The sequence below is a fragment of the Volvox carteri genome, assembly GCF_000143455.1.
Source record: "Volvox carteri f. nagariensis unplaced genomic scaffold VOLCAscaffold_18, whole genome shotgun sequence".
Lineage (NCBI taxonomy): Eukaryota > Viridiplantae > Chlorophyta > Chlorophyceae > Chlamydomonadales > Volvocaceae > Volvox > Volvox carteri.
The window spans coordinates 623872-640590 of NW_003307561.1; the positions used below are offsets into that span (position 1 = coordinate 623872).

General features: G+C 56.6%; 3 protein-coding genes across 3 annotated transcripts; 1 reads left to right on the top strand and 2 right to left on the bottom strand.

Annotated features, from left to right (window-relative positions):
- Positions 1 to 1248: 1248 nt before the first annotated feature.
- On the bottom strand, positions 1249 to 4288 carry VOLCADRAFT_120854 (uncharacterized protein; the record flags this gene model as incomplete). Its single annotated transcript, XM_002950360.1, has 6 exons — positions 1249 to 1728; positions 2239 to 2363; positions 2731 to 2785; positions 3080 to 3141; positions 3468 to 3612; positions 4259 to 4288. 6 exons carry the CDS (start codon positions 4286 to 4288, stop codon positions 1597 to 1599), a joined length of 549 nt encoding a protein of 182 aa, XP_002950406.1. The 3' UTR covers positions 1249 to 1596.
- Positions 4289 to 4558: 270 nt separating this feature from the next.
- Positions 4559 to 8929, top strand: VOLCADRAFT_104659 (uncharacterized protein; the record flags this gene model as incomplete). Its single annotated transcript, XM_002950231.1, has 10 exons — positions 4559 to 4800; positions 5025 to 5142; positions 5435 to 5567; positions 5921 to 6155; positions 6322 to 6468; positions 6762 to 6867; positions 7100 to 7224; positions 7488 to 7652; positions 7956 to 8378; positions 8654 to 8929. The coding sequence occupies exons 1-10, from the start codon at positions 4639 to 4641 to the stop codon at positions 8927 to 8929; spliced, it is 1890 nt and encodes a 629-aa protein (XP_002950277.1). The 5' UTR covers positions 4559 to 4638.
- A 1693-nt stretch (positions 8930 to 10622) lies between these two features.
- VOLCADRAFT_104660 (uncharacterized protein) lies at positions 10623 to 16329 on the bottom strand (the record flags this gene model as incomplete). Its single annotated transcript, XM_002950361.1, has 7 exons — positions 15948 to 16329; positions 15495 to 15634; positions 14944 to 15169; positions 14485 to 14755; positions 13386 to 13883; positions 11181 to 11472; positions 10623 to 10707 (listed from the first exon to the last, which is right to left on the bottom strand). Exons 1-7 carry the CDS (start codon positions 16155 to 16157, stop codon positions 10623 to 10625), a joined length of 1722 nt encoding a protein of 573 aa, XP_002950407.1. The 5' UTR covers positions 16158 to 16329.
- Between the last annotated feature and the right edge of the window lie 390 nt (positions 16330 to 16719).

Here is a 16719-nt window from a genome sequence, read left to right on the forward strand (position 1 = left end):
TGCTGTGCATGTAAGATCATGTGTAATGCGGGAAAGGTAGAACACGGTTTGAGCCGTTTAGACAACGGTTGCGTGATTGCGTCTCGTTCGATTACGCTGGCAGGGCGTGTGATCCCGTTGTGTTGCAGGGGCTGAGCTGTCGGCGAAATAATGTATGTTACGACGAAACGAGCTGCAGGCTGCACTGGTGGTTACTTTCTGTTGTCTGGTGTCAGTTACATATTGTGATGCAATGTGTTGTGGCACGTTAGCAGCGAGGTCGGTTGCGATGTTTTTTACGCTTGCTTCATGCGGTGCATTGCCGTGTGGTGCAACGGCCTCTGTTTTCCAGTATTCTCTGGTTGGACCTGCAGCCGCCAGACTACGTCGGTTCGCGGCTAGAAGGCTCTGGATTTCTGCCGGCGGTCCAGTCCCCCGCCTATCCGCCGGGTCCTTCCTTGGCTTCCTTGGTCGAACTACAGTAACAAAGTGCTGGTAGTAAATTCTAATGACTGCATGTTCCATTTTTGTTGGCATTGTGAATGATGCGGCTTGAGGGTTGACTGGTTTTATTTGCCTTGTCCGGAGCTTACCGCGACAAGTGTCCGTTTAATCTTGCTCATGGCTTGTCGATTACCGGTTTCGTGCACTGATATACGGGATCGCCGCTGAAAATATGTTTGGGGAGGCTGCAGGATGACGGAGTTGGCTGCTGATTCGGTGGCATGGTTTTTTTCACTGCGGTGACTTTTAGGGCTGATGTTGGACAACGCAGCGAATAGCGTTTGATTCATGACATGACATGGATGGCACGCACCATTGCATGGATGTGGAAGTGGGTCCTCTGCGTTTAGAGCTTAGGGTGTGGTAAGAACACAAAGCCATGCCGCCAGCCTACTTAGGCTTTGAGCGTGGTGTTTGCTCCCAGATGCTAAAGGGCCCTAGTTGTGATCAGTAAGGATCTGCCTTGAAGAAAAAGGAATGTCTGTTCCTCTTTGCTCGGGAGCAGAAGGCGGTAATTTAGCTATTTTGTGACGGTACATTTGCCCTTGTGGTGACGTGACGGGGCGCAGGGCCTCAGCGTTATATCTTACCTGTAATTCTGTTGTGCGTGTGGGGACCGAACATACAAGTGTCGTGCTCTAAACCTTTCTGTCATTAGCCAGAGCAATACAACTGCCAGCGGGTCAACCCCGTTCGTGCAAGTAAACTAACTCTGGCAGGCATTTTCTTCAAAGGATCCTCTTATGTTTGTGTGCGTGTGCCGTAAACAAGGCCGCCCTTACAAGTGCGCCAGTGCCAGGTCGCTGATAACCTGGCGACACCCACCAACAAACATCAAATGATAAATGAGAATTTGAGATATCACGGCAGACAAAAATAAAATATGCCCAAAAACCGCACCGCAGCCACCTCCAAACATATACCAATTCTTCGTCTATCTTTGATGCACGACTCCAAAATTCACTCCTCCACGCAAACCTCGCTGCACACCTCCCACTAAACCGGAAACCTCGCTGCACACCTCCCACTAAACCGCCTCCGCGGCCAAAACCTGATCACTCAATCTGTCACCCTACCACTTCCTGCCCCTCGTATATGCACCCTTTCCCCAACCTAAGGGCACAGCAAGCTCTCTCGGGTGCTAACGCCGGTGGTGGGGTTGACTCCATCCGCAATGGCGCACAGCTCCTTCTGAACATCCTTGCGTAGCACCACATCCGTCCAGTCGGAGCCCGTGATGGTCACCTGGGTCGAGGGGAAAAATGCAAAGGAAATAGGGAGATGATGCGGGAAGAAGGGCATTCTGGCGAAGAAAACGTTAGCGGGGAAGGCCGCCAAGCGAGCGCGGGTTCGCACAGGTAGGCCTGGGACCAGCCGTGCTCGCCTCATCGGACATTGTGCCCCAGATGAAACCGACCAGAAATATTTTTATTAGAATCTCCGTTTCACCTTCCGCGCAACCCTCCTCGGGATACCTCCATGTGCGCAACAGAGCGCAGCGGGCGCTATGGCAAGACCTACGCTGCGTGTGAACACAAAACCGCCACGTCGACACTTCCTTGAGCAGTGGCTTTAAGGCCGCAGCACAGGGCCGACCATGCGGGGCCCCGCGGGGCTCTCACCCGTCCAATGCAGCTGCACGACCAGCCAACAAGCCGACTAAACAGAAGCACAACGTGCGCCTTGCTCTGCGTCCTAGCCGCCTCAGCCGCCGCTCTTTCCTCGCCCCAGCTCCCCCTTCACACAGCCCCTTACTTTAACGAACTGGGCATTGTTGACAAAGGCTCCCTCCAGCACCGCATTCGTGAAGTCCGCAAACTCGTAGTTGCCGCTCTCCAGGTCGGCATTGCGCAGGTTGGCACCCCGGAAGATGGCGCTCTCTGAACAAACGGGCGCCACAACAGGCAGGTGGGTAGCTGGGCGGGTGCCGCGTCGCAGCGGTTGGGAGAGGGGGTGCAGTGCGGCGAGAGCAAAACCACTCAAAGCAAAGGTGGAATGATGACCTCTCACAGCCCCCACTAATCCCCGGGTCGTTAGTTCTTATAGACACTTTCCTGCTCCCCCATCAACCATTTTACCCTTAGGGGCCCCTGCTGTGTACAGCATCCGCACGGTAAGGACTAGGCAAGTGGCTGCTGTAGTGGCGATATTCCCATGGCCCGACTACGTGAGCCACTTGCCACATTGCCCTGGTCTCCTCATCCAGCAGTCCCATCACCCGCCACATTTGCCCTGACCGCCACCCACCACTGAGGCTGCCAAACAGAGAAACGCCCTCCAGGTTGGCGTCAGTGAAGTTGGTCTGTCACCAGGGTGACGAGCGAAGGGGTGGGAGGGAGCGGCATAACGCTGGGAATAGGGCATAGACCAGCTGAAGTCCCCCTTATATATAATGTATCGCCATCGTGACCTGCTTTGCACATATTGAACTGGACAGTCGGCCTCACAAGGGGACAGAATCCAGAGGAAATACATACTGATACATCCAGTCCCGCATTCGTATCGCTGGACTCCACCATTATCACCGCAATTACTGCCGCAGCGCTATCACAGTGGACCAGACGGGCAGCGGCTCAACCGGTCAGCCTTAACCCACCTGTCGCAGGTTTGCCTTAGTGAGCTTCAGCTTGCGCAAGTCCTTGCCCGTAAGGTCCTTGCCTACCCGAGTCAGGCAGGAGGGGAAGACGAACCACAGACAAGGGGGGAGCATCAGCACCAGCCCCAGTATAAAAATACGCACACGGGTTCATTGTCCGCCGTCGGCATGCGTGCATAGGGCACCAGCGTTTCCGAGGAAGGCGCGCGGCTGGAAAAACCCATGCTTTAGTCCCTTAACACCGCCCACTATCCCACATTTCTTGATGCAGACGTTTGGTTGCGGTACCACCGCCACAAGGACCCCCGTGGTCATGGGCTCGTGCTTAATATAATGTAGCCCTCCAGAACTCCATTTACCATCTTCCCACCCTTGCCATCCCACCTACCCGCAAGGGACTCGGACACTCCTCCGCCGCCCGACACCGCCAAGGCATTGAAAGGCAGGGCGGTGAGCGCCAGTGCTGCGGCAGAGGAGACGGCCAGCAGCCCCGCCGCCAAGTGTCGAGGAACAGGATGGCTGCTGGGTGACTCCTGGGTGGTTATCAAGAAAGCCCAGGAGGGCCAATGATAGGTGTACTTAAGACTTGCTCATGCTGCAAGGAATGGGGGACAGGCGGTACCTAAATGACAAGGAAGTCTTTAAATGCTGAGTTGTGGATACACAACGGGAATGCGACTACAGCCACAAAAGCTGCCCTTCCTGAAAGGGCAAGTAGAAGATCCGAAAACTCGCGAGGCTGGGCAACAGATCTGGCATAGCGATGCAACGTCAAGCCAGGGTGCTGCTGAGGTAAAGGCAGCCTCTAAATAATCTCTCGTGTGATTACGTCCTTCTCACCTGTTTTGCCGCTTGGCAAAAGATTGTCATGCGCTTATTACCAACTGTACGAGACAAAGCAAGAGCTTGTTGATGTAATTTTACAGAAAGGCCAAAGCCTCGTGGTTGGAGTCAGTGCCTGCCGGGAAGCAATATCGCACCTGCCCAAACCCCACGCGATGTAGCCGACGCTGACGTGCTGCATGATGCCTGCATCGTGTTGAAAATGAGGCATACTGCTTTTGATACTCCTATGCCAGGATATGCCAGCCAAGTAAAAGATTTCAAACTGCCGCAACAATGTCCTAATAGTTTTGGGCATAATCGAATGGTCACACTTTCAGTCCGCTGTGCTCGCACCTGGGATGACCGACGGAGCGCAAGTGCCATCGTAGTAGGCGATGCGGCTGAAAGTGTTAAATGCGGATAATAAGACGGTGTACAAGATGTACTTATCAGTGGTGTGGATCAAAAACCGTGCTTTCGCAGCATCCGCTCAACAGCGTGCAGGCACCGGCAAACTGCACCGTACGGCAGCGAGGTACAACAATTGCTTGCGTGGAAAACCGCATGCCTTGCTGTAGTCTGTATGCCTGTACCCCACACCGTATAGGATATAAAGAGCCCTTGCCGGAAGAAGTGTATCAATAAGTTGGCGATACGAGTAGTCACATAACGGAGACTGATTTGGGTGTAGTCAAGTTGCAATCAGCTTGTGAAAGAACTTCGTTGAGTGAAACATGACTTCCACGGAGAAGGCCACCGAGCGTCTTCAGGTGCTCGCACGGCAAGTGACAGCAGGCAATGCAACTACTCGACTTGCAGTGTGCCCGAAGGAGATGAAGGATTTCCTTGTCCATGACAATAAAGAGTTGCGGGAGGCCATATATGAATTCCTGAAGGTGAGTCGTTTTGCTCTCTGACTTGCTTCGGCCGCGATGGTCCTTCACCATGCATGCACCAGGTGGATGTAAACAAGTCACAGTGCTTATAGAAGCCCTTAGCACAAGCATAGCATATAATAATTATCATAGTGTTTTTTAAAGCTGGTGTCGCGGTTTGACCGTTGTCTCTCGCTGACGTAGACATGGACTTGATGTCTTGGTCGCTGCCGCCTCCTAAACAGGACGACTTGTACAGACCCAACCACTACCAAGGGCTTATGGAGTTCAGGGAGCAGACACTTCAGCGTCTGAAGAAGTTTGTGGCGCAGAAATTCTTCTCCGTCCGCGACTACACCAACGGTAGGCCAGGCTGCTGTCCCTGCCCCTTCCAGCCATTGCTTTACCAGCGCCTGCGGCAATCATAACCATGTTTAAAATACATGATGACGCGTGTTTGCCGTTGTAGGCCATGGGATCATGACGTGTGTCTTCTTAAAGTTGCAAATTTGACACTTCGGCCAACAGCATCGCCTTTCCTCCGCTCCCTGTTGCCACATCCCCACACATGCCCACGGCGGCCGCCCATGGCATCACAGTACCAATACGCCATAACCCGCTTGCGACACCCCCCCTTTCTCTTCCCGCACGGCAGAGCCCCGCCGCTTCATGGCCGCGCTGGAGTCCCTTATGTATGCGGACTACTCTCTGGCCATCAAGGCCGGGGTGCACTTCACCCTGTGCGGGGGAACCATTGCGAAGTTGGGCACTGCCTACCACCACAACAAGTGGGTATGCCGCAAGGGCCGCCGGGTGCTAGCCAGGGTTGTGCAGTGACGGGCAGTGCTTTTCACGCCGGGTCGGTGCCTGGGACAGGAATCGGGTCATCGGGTCATCGTGCATCAGACCGCATTGATTCCAGCAGTGCTGCTTTTTTTGTCCGTAGTGACTTGGTCTCCAATTTCCGAGACCTCTTGCGTTTGTTGCGTTTGCCGAGATGACAAGACTTGGAAGGCAATGAATTAACGTTCCAGCAATCCGATCATGTAGAGGGACGGCCCCACATTAGGGGAACACTTGCGGCCCCATGAGCCCCATCATCATCACCATTATCGTGTGTTGCACTGCCCCGGCTCTGTAGGTACTTGCCCGGCATGGACGACCTGACACTGCCGGGCTGCTTCGGAATGACGGAGCTCGGCCACGGGTCCAACGTCATGGGCATTGAGACCACGGCCGTGTACGACAAGGCTTCGGGCCAATTCATAATCAACACGCCCAATGACGAGGCTAGCAAGTACTGGATTGGCGGATCGGGACAGCACGGGAAGATTTGTGCCGTGTTTGCCCAGTTGACCGTGAATGGCCAGTGGCAGGTAGGGGTGGGCAAAGGGTCTTCGCCAATGCAGCCCTCTTGTCGTACATTTCAGTTTTTGCCACGCTTGCCGCTCACCCACCTGCCCATGTTAGCTCCGCTGACGTCTGGACCACTGGCGTTTTTCCTCCCCTCCCCTCCCCCTTCCCCCCCTCTCTCCCCCGCAGGGCCCCCATGTGTTTGTTGTTCGTATCCGGGACGACCAGGGCCGGCTGATGCCCGGGGTGCGTATCGCCGACCAGGGCCCCAAGATGGGCCTCAACGGGGTGGACAACGGCCGCATCTGGTTTGACAATGTGCGGGTGCCGCGTGAGGTGAGTGGTGGTGTGAGACGGTGGCGGGAAGGCGGTCGGAAAGTGCCGGACAGGGGCATATCACGTATGTATGTATGTATGTCGAAGGGGGCGCCGGGAGGGGGACTTGGGGATATCGTGACCCACCAGCTGCGGGAGGGGATGAAATGTGTTGTTGGTGTGGAAGACGATGATGATGATGATGATGATGAGCTATGGAGAGGGATCCTCCCTGCCGGGTTCACATGGCCCCATCCCACCCACATACGCCTCTGCTTACCTAGTGTGATTTCGCACTCTCCAAACACACGCAGGATATGTTGGACGCGTTCGCCTCGGTCTCCCCCGACGGGACGTACTCCTCCTCCATTCCCAGCGTGTCTCAGCGCTTTGGAACGGTGGTGGGCGGCCTAACTACCGGTGGGTGGGTGGGTGAATGGATGAATAGGGGAGGTGTCTGGGTGAGGTGCGGGATATGGTTTACTGGCGTGAAATGGTGATACTGGTGTACTCGAGGGTTTATCATTAGGATACATGGTGGCTGATCCGTTTGCGTCGTACCACCTGTGTGATAAAGCGGCCCAGAAGCCCCTCCCACTCTGTAACATTACATTACATTACCTGTGTGCCGTTGCTGTGTTGCTGTGTTCAGGTCGCGTGCTGATCGCCACTGGCGGTGTGGACGGAGTCAAGCTGGCGCTCACCGTCGCCATCCGCTACAGCTGCAGCCGCACCCAGTTCGGTGACCGACCCATCATGGACTACGTGACCCACCAGGTGCCTGGGGGAGGAGCGGGGAGAGGGAGGGCGAGGAGGGGACTGATATGCATAGGCGGCATTGTGGCAGCAGGTGCAGCGGTCTATTGGGCAATCAACCCAACACAGGCCCCCGCCCAGTGGATTGTGTCCTTCCCATGGGTACCTCTGTGCGCGTGCCGACTGTCCGTCCACTGTCCCTATCCCAACACTGCATGTCGCTACTTCCCAACTCCTATCCACCCTCCCCTCCCCTCCCCTCCACCCACTTTCCTCCCTTGCAGGCCCGGCTGCTCCCCCCCCTGGCCCAGACGTACGCCCTGCACCTGGCTCTGGGCCACCTGAAGACCCTCACTGCCGCCCGGCGGCCCGCGGACGCCAAGGCCATTCACGTGCTGTCCTCGGGGCTGAAGGCGGCCGCCACCTGGGGCCGAGTAGAGGCCATGCAGGTGGGGGGGAGGGGGTATGGGGGGGGTTGGGGGAAGACGATAGGGAGGCCGCTGAGAGGAGGAGGAAGAGACGGCCGTGATGTTGAACGTTCCGTATCGGGGAAAGGAAAGATTACCATGACGCTAGCTGAGACCTTTTGGATTCGGAGGTTGCTCTCACCCCGTCTGCCGTTCCCGGTTGCTCATTGTCCTTCTTGTCTCGCTCCCTCCCTCTTTCCTCTCGCTCCCTCCCGCTGCTAGTTTCCTGCCTCTCCCCCACATCTCACCTCGTTTATTACGTCCCGCCTGTGTGACGCTATCCAGGATTGCCGCGAGTGCTGTGGCGGCATGGGCTTCTTGTCGTCGAACAAGATCGGGCCCATGATGACCGACATGAACGTGGACGTGACATTCGAGGGGGACAACACGGTCATGATGCAGCAGGTGACGCGAGCACTGCTGGAGGACAAGGCGGCGCTCTCCAGGGGGGCGCCTGCCGTACCATCGGCCGGTGCCCTGGCGGCCGGCGGCACCTCGTGCTCGAAGACGCTGCAGTCGCTGTTGGCCTACCGGGAGGGCGCCCTCCTGGCGCAGGTGGCGGGAGAGATGGCTGCGGCCGCTACTCGCGCGGACGGCCCCGCCGCCAAGGCTGCCGCCTCTGCTGCGGCATTTGACCGGCAGCTTGACGTTGTGGTGTCCATTGGCTGGGCCTGGGTGGAGCGCTTCTGCCACGCGAACTTCCTGCAGGTGCAGAGGGATATTGCAATCAAATTGTTTTCGCCTCCTGGACGAGGGCGTCCGCATCGTTTTGATGTTATCGGTGTATGTTTTTTCTTCGTCCCGAGACATGACTCGAAAGGATCCTCAAAATGCTTCTTGAGCTCTCCATTTAGATACTGTGCTCCTCTTAGACAGGAGCTCAGGTCTCATCTTGTGCCTGTCCCGACGTGATCTCCCCATCGCCACCAGCACACCTACCACTTGGTCGCTCACGACTATGACCGCTACCACTGCTGCTGCAGGAGGTGAACCGCGCCCCGGAGTCGCTGCGCACCGCGCTGGACCTCCTGGCTCAGCTGTACGCCCTCAGCCGCATACAGCGCTCTCTGGACTTCTACCTGACCGTGGGCGCCCTCAACCGGGCCGATGTGGTGGCGCTCCGCAACGCCACCATGGATATCTACGCCCAGCTGACGGCGGGTGGGTCCCGCTGCGCGGCGGTGGCGCTGTGCGATGCTTTCGGCATCCCTGACCACCTGCTGCAGGCGCCCATTGCCTTTGACTGGCGCAAGGTCTAAATTTGTCTAAAGCGCTCCAAATGGCCGCTCAGAGTAAAGCGTGTCAGCTCTTGGAACTCTTGTCTGGGTTAATGTGCGGCATCGCGGGTTCGCGGGGATGAGGGATTTGCATGTCAAGTGCGGGAGGCAGTTCCCTTGTTAGGGCGGGCGGGTGGCCTTGACGCACAATACTGAGTGCTGGCTTTGGGGGTGTGCGGTTTCCGGTCCGGCCTGTCACTGAGGTAATTGGCTTGTGTCATCAGGGCTTGGAAGCTTCGAAAGCATCGCGGTAAGACAGGATAAACATTCGTCCTATTAAGAACCGCAAACCATGGGAGGGCGTAACATCAAGATCGTGTGGCGTGATTCGTCCCTTGCTCGCTGCGCAACACAGTATTCCTTCATTTCTGTTGCCTCATTACATCGTGCTGTTATTGATGGTGTTCATGATGGTGATATGACGGCCTCAACATGCGCTCGCAGCCATATTGGCGACTTATTGTGACGGTGCGCGTTCCCTTGCTGGCTAATGCTCGGCCGTTATGGCGGAGGGAGGGGGCTGTTCGTTTGATATATTCCTATAAACAAAGCGTTGCTTGCGCTGCGTTAAGTAGGTGTCACCACTTGCGAGTAATTTGTCTTGTTGCTGTCGACATAATGTGTTATGTACTTTGATTTTGTGGCAGGGTATGTACGATGTGCCGTACTCGGCATCATTAGCAATTTATAGGATGATGTCGCTTGTGCAGCACCCGGCCCGTTCTATATAGTATTCTTTGTCTGAATACATCGCCATCTCCCCGGGGGTGTATTGACCCTTCTTTGGCATGAGGTACGTCAAGGTTTGGCGAATTCAAGGATGTGATGGAGGGTGTGCCATTGCGTTGTGGACGCTTTGCGTCGTTTAAACTTGTGTCGCAGAGTCACCACAAAGGTTGCAAGGCATCCTGTTTGTAACGTATTAAGCTGGTTCAAACTATTTCCGCCTGCCAACGCACAGTCCCTTACTGCGCTGTAACAGTCGGCGGCCCCTGCTGTTGGGGAACTATGCATACAAGGTAGGCATCCAGGTCAGAACATCCGTAACTGTTTTAAATAGGGAATCGTTAAATTTTACGTTGAGGCGCACTGATGGACCAACAAAGTACAAAATTGGTGACCTTTCGGACCAGTAGTCCACATGCATTGCGGACAGCCGTAGTCTGCAGGCCCTTGGGCCCCTCATGGCTCGTATGGCCCCCTAGGTTTCACCTTTGGAGAGTAACACAACTCCACGAGGTGCAGAAAACACACATATCCTGCTTTTAGTTCAGCTGTGTACGTGTAGGGCCTCCAGGATCAGTGGCTCCTACCACCTCAACAGCTACCCCGCCCTGCCATAACCGTATCCATCTCAGAAGCCAACACCTGCCTACACACCGGGAAGGGAGGGCCGTAGCGGGTTCGCGGTCAGGAGCCCCGCGAGGAAGTACCACAGCGGAGCTGGCCTGGTGCGACCTGATGTGCGCCATTTTATCATTGCCATTGGGCACGTAGACCTCTATCAGCCAGCCGGTCGCAAACTTCGCAATGCTCGTCCAAAACGACCACATGCCCATGGGAGTGGTCCAACAGGTCCAACAGGCGTTGTACTCTCTCGCACATCTCTCGCGTCACAAAATTCCAGTCCGCCATCGGCACGGATTGCCTTTCACAACCCCTTCACAACCGCTCATCACATGTCGCTCGACAGCACCCTCACACACGCGTCCACGTGGTCATTCACTTCGGCGTTGCTCATGCGGGCATGGAAGGGCGCACTGCAGATGGGGCAGCAGGCGTCGCGGGCCATAGCGGGGGCCACAGTAGGAGCAGGGGGGGGCTGGGAGGGGCCAGCGGAGGGCGGGCTCAGAGCGCCACCGCGGCCCCGGCCCCAGCCCCGGGCAGCACAGCCGCCTGACGGTGTGGGGGCGCTACCGCCGGCGGCGCCGCTGCCCCGGCCGTGGCTTCCGCCACCATTACCACGGCCTCGTACTCCACCCCTTGCTGGGCTGGTTGACCTTTGCTGTTGTTGCCATGATGGCTGCTGCAAGTGCTGCGATGTCCCGCTCCCTACCCTCTGCATGGCCTCCGGCCGTTCATAGGATAGCAGCGCTTGCTGTTGCAGCTGAATTGGTTGTTGTTGTTGCTGCTGCTGCTGCTGTGGATTCTGCTGAACATAAGACTGCTGCAGGAGGTTTAGGGGCTGCCCCTGTCGAAGCTGCAGCTCCTGTTGAGGTTCCTGTTGACCCACTTGCCAGCAGCCATTTGATGGCGCCGCCGCTGCAGCACCACCAGCAGGCGCGGACCGGCTGACGCCACGCTCCTTGTGTGGGCCCTCCTGCGCACGCGGCGCCTGTGCTGCTCCACTCCACGCCTCCGCGCCCGCCTGGTGCGACCAACTGCTCCCGGGAAGGTCGCTGCGCTGCCCGTGTGGATGAGCCCCAGGCGGCCCCATTCCGCCTCCCGCTTGCCCGGGCCCCGGGTGCGGCCCGACAAGCGGCCCATGCGCCTGGAAGCTTGCCGGCGCGCCGCTCGGCTCCCCACTGCGCAGGTACAGTTGCCGGCTTTGGTATGGCTGTAGCTCCTGCTGCTGCCGACTTTGCTGTTGCTGATGATGTTGGTATTGTTGCTTTTGCTGCTGCTCACGGTATTGCTGCTGATACAGTTGTTGCTGCTGCTCCACTTGTTGCCCCAGGGACGTGGGGAGCCGGGTTCCAGGACCCTGCTGGAAATCGCACGACGGACGGCTTGGCGGCCCTACTGTGCTGCTTGCGGAGACCAGCTTGCCAGCCCTACTCAGTTTTGCCGCGGCAAACGGTTCGGAGTCCATTTCATTGTAATGACCAATCCTGGCAACCCCACCAACGGCGGACCCGGACGCAAGCCTAAGTTCTGAAGCAGTGAACACCGCGGAATGACTGCTGGCGCCGCATAGGGCCCCTTCCATCAGGGCCTCTGGAGCGGGTGCAGCTGCGCCGCTAGGCCGAGGCGGCCGCGTGCGGCGGACGAGGGGACTCGGTGCTCCAGGAAGGGGACGAAACAGAGCGCGCGGAACTGAAGGGGTGAGTCACGGGTAAGGGAGCGCTCTTAGCTCTCTTTGTCATGGGGTCTTCGTTTGTGATAAATTGCAGGCCGGAGAGGTAAGGCATCAAAGCGTTTGTGTCCTTCCTTGTGGGTAAGAGATTCAGCGGCCTAAAAGAGGTGGCTGCAACCGCGTGTCGCTGGTTTCGTAACACAGGAGGGGGCCTCGATGCTTTTAGTATGGCCGCTTAGGGCTCTGAGCCCTAAGACACTTATGGAAGGTAGAAACCTGAGCTTCAAGCCCATGAGCTTACAGGTACATTGGTCCATACTATCAATTGAGGTGTCGAAGCTCAAGAACCGCAATCAGACGCGGGGCGTGATAATGAAAGGAGGTATTACATATTAACATTAAGGATTCCTTGCGCTAAGTGCAACGGAAGACAAGACGAGCAGTCCGAAGGAGAGGACAAGGGCCGTCGTCCGCTGCCCAGGGCTGCCCAGCGACTTTAGTACTGCCCACGTGACCCGGGGGTCAGCCAAAATATACGCCAAGTACGTTGTGGTAACATGCAGTTGGGGTTGGCTCGCAAAACGTTCGTGCATTAATTAGACTTCACGAACTCGACGCATGCAAAGGCGGCCTCGATAAATTATTTGACCCAAGAAGACCTGGGAGGCGCTGGTCGGGGAACTCCCTTACCATGCATGATGCATGTTAACCCGGCGGGCTAAAGACTGGCTCGCATTACAACCCTTTACCAAAGACGTTGTGTGTGAGGAACCAGGGGGTTTATTGCAGAGGTCCATGGGTACAAGGCACCGCCTAGCAGTGTTGACGCGCAAAACAGGCAAAACTACAGGGATGTGTAAATCCGCAACCGAGTAGCTATGGGTGTAAACACAGACGCGGAGCCGAGTAACTCGCCATATAGCCTCCATGGACTGAGGACTCCAAACGGTACATGTGGATTCAAGTTAAGCCATGGCAGTTGTCTTCACACGTAGGGTTCTTGAAATAGCAACAACATCGCCACAAGATATAGCGCAGCAACGGTGCGACAGCCGGTCAGTCAAGGGGCTCGTGCTCCTGAGTATCATTATGCTCCGAGAGGGACACACTTGAGATGAATGGTACATACATGATAAATTGTTTCGGTCAGTCAGGCGCAGTGGTAGGGCGGGGTTTCACGACCGATGCATACTGCACGATACACCCCCGCGTCATAATGCACTTCGCTCGCATCAACTTGCACTTCGCGTGCCCTGCCCCGACTCCGTAAGTGGCCGTCATACACCCACGCAAATATCCCCTCAGACACATAGCCGCTGCCGCCCCTACGTTCCATTAAAACATCATCATTTGGCATCAGGGTTAAGTGGCACTTGTTGCGGGGTCAGGTGTGGCTTGCACCGGAGCTCGCCATCAACCTACAGGCCTCTTGGGCCAAGAAGCCACCACATCGGGCTGCAACGGATCCAGATACCGCACGACCCGTATAGCGTTCAAGCTGTGACCCAGATGCCAGGCCCGGCATGACAGGGCCTGGTTCAGCTACAGCCTTGACTAGGCTCATTCCCACCACGGCTTCGCTGCCCATACCGGGCTCCGACTGATGCCACGGGCTGATAGGAACGACGGAATACGGAGTCCCGGACACAGCACTTCCAGAAGGTGATGCAGTCAACGGCGGCGGCCCAATGGCAAGGCTCGTCAAGTCAGCGCCCATCAATGCCGGCCCCGGCAAAGGCCCTTGAGCATCGCCGCATGGGCTTGTTCCTACCATAACACTCCCAATAGGCTGGTTTGGGTAGGGAGCCATGCAGGTGTTGCTTCCGTCGCATATGACAGGCGTGGCCTGGGAGCTGCCGCTGCTGCCGCGGCAGTTGTTGCTGCCAACTGGGGCGCAACGCGCCTTGGGCTGTTCCACGCCTGCGCGGTATAGGACAGTAGCGCGCGCACGAGGCGAGAATAGCCGGAGTCGGCAGGGAAGTCTTTCAAGCCGTCGAATACCACGGTGTGACGGGATGGGCGCGACGAACCTGGGCCATTGCAGCACCGACACATCCAACACGACACAAGCAGGTGGTGCATCCTCGAGGAGGGACCAGCGCCACCACCACTTGTTCCTCCACATTAAGGGAGCCGGCCAGTGCCGTGTTCCATGTATCGCCCCGTGTGTGCCCCTTGGTGCCTAGCTGGGTCCATTAACGATTTGGGTCTCAGCTGCCAAGTAGCAGCCCTGGGGAAGCGCCCTCACAAGGCTGACCCTATATCGCGCTTTACATCAGCCATTCGATATTGACCCGCCCTTCTCAGGAGGTGCCAGTGGCCTGGAGCCTTGGAGCACAAGGCTCAACTGAATCTTTCGCCTCCCTCTCAATGTCGCAGCCCTTGTTTTGCCCTATAACGTCATGCTCAGACCAGAACGTCCAACTAGCCAGAAGCGTTGAGGGTGTCCGTGCGGCTCAGGAATGTGAGCCACCAGTATCCGGTTGAAAGTCGTGTAATCCTCCTCCTTCGCCCAACCCACCTTGCCCGCCACTAATGTAGCCCCGGGAGGTAGCCGAACTGCTTACGCCACCGCGGCCCTCCCTGTTGCTGGTGGCAGCTGCCCACACGGGGTCGGACCGGAGACAGCTGTGAGCCGGGCCCCCGAGGCTCAGGGCGCTGAACAGCCGGCCCCACTCATGCTGCTGCTGCTGTTGCTGCTGAGCCACAGGTACGGCTCCGGTAGGCTGCGTATGTCCGCCCGATGGCCCCTGGGGATGCTGCCCTACGGGATTGACACTGGCCACCCCGGGCTGCATCATCATGCGGAGAGCATGTGGCACAAAACGGACAGGAAAAGGGAATGGCCCAAGGGATGTCAGTTTGAGGAAGTTTGAGAACAAAACTTGTTCCCCTATCCCGGAAGGAACGTCTCTAGCCAGCTCCACTGCTACCTGCAGGTATCTGCAGCAAGTCATCGCCCACTTGGAACCGATCCAACCTGCTGTTGTGCTTGCTGTTGGTGGCACTGCGCCAGTTCCGCCGTGCAGCCAGTCGCATCCGTTGACGCATTTTGGTTCTGATGGTTCGGGTGCTGCGAGTGACGCCCCGGCTGGTCGTCGTGGTTACCAGTTTCAATTCCCACGTCAACGATACCGCGCACGGCAGTGGGCAGGCGCGGTCCATGAAGGCGGGGCATCTTGTACGGTTTCACGGGGCTGCGCCATCTGCGCTCCATGCCAGTGCGGATCGCAGCAGGACCCCGGATTTAATAACATCAGGGGGACACATCGGCTCAAACATGCGCTGAGCTGGAGAACATTAAACTAGGCATCCGACCTATACCCGGGGACCACCTGTTTGGTCGCCAGGTTTTCCAGGGAACTTTGCAATGGTTGTCGAGGACGACCTTTAAACGACCTTGCAAGTGTCCACACAGTAAAAGGCTGTACAGGGAACACCGTGCCAGAATGCACTGTGCATGTGCACCTGGGGTCTCTGCACACCGTGAACGCGCGAACACAACGCAACACGTCGAAGAGTGGTACTTGCCGGAGGGCGCCGGATAAGATCGCAATGCTGTTTTCAAGGTCGGACGATTGCAGGACTCGAGTCCGATCCCCAAGGGCAGATGCACTGCGGCTGCCGCCCTCGCTGTTCGCCGGTGAGAAGTTAACGGCGGCGCCTCCAGCCTGCAAGTATGCAGGGCAGTGGCACATGGTGGCTGCAGCAACCTAAGTGGGCGCGTCCGATGAACCTAGGATGCGTGCCGTGCAAGAATGCTTGGGTCGCTATTGTGACCCCGGGGTTACACCAGTAAGCGCAGCACCGTGTCGATAGCCACCGCACACTGCATCAAAATGCAGTAAAGCAATCATGCACATGCGGAAGCGTGTATATTTAAGCACGTCGATTCGAGAAGGCCACCGTGCCTTCAGCCCGCCGGAAATGGAATTAAGTCTTAGCCACCGTAACGTAAACATCGTCAATTAAATTTATTCTTACCGCACAAATCTCTTTCTCTGTAACTATTTCACAGTCTTCCAGAGGCCGCTTCAGGCGTGAGGACAAAGGTGCCGTTACTACGGGCGCCGCAACTTGTTCCTCCTGAGCACAATCCTTGACCCGCTTTAGCTCCCGCGTAACATGATGCTCAAATGGCAGCGATCTTTTGCAGGCGCCAATTCGACTGGTGTTTAACTTGTCGAAGTCCATAAATGCCGACACAAAACAAGTCAAATTGCGCCGACAGCTTCCTGGACTCGCTTATGCTGTATCTTCATCACCTGGACTACGACAAGCTCTGTCATTGGTCGCAAACGATGTTAGTGCCTCATTCAAATTGCGATAGTTGTGCAAGATATCTGACTAAAGATGCTCAATTTTGATTTTTCAGGCGATGATAAGATAGTAAATCGTTTGCGGCGATGTAGCTACAGTTATGATACAAGTTGTTTGTCGTCTATAACGCCACCAGTAAAAGCCGTACTGATTGCCGTACATGAAAAACACGTTCAAGTGGCAGGTGGCCGGCGCCTGTGGGCACTACGCTGCCAAGCTTTTACTGCCACTTGTCGCAGTTTTGGCGAAACGCAATTTAGCATACACCAGGATTGCATCTTATGTGTGACCGCTATATATAGAATACCCCTACACCTGCCGGATATGGCAACGCAGGCCCACTGGCGTCTGCAGTTGCAAAGCAGTTGATCCTTATTAAGCCATCGTTATGATGCATCCATTTCATGCACAAATGCCGCAATCGTAGTGCATCAGA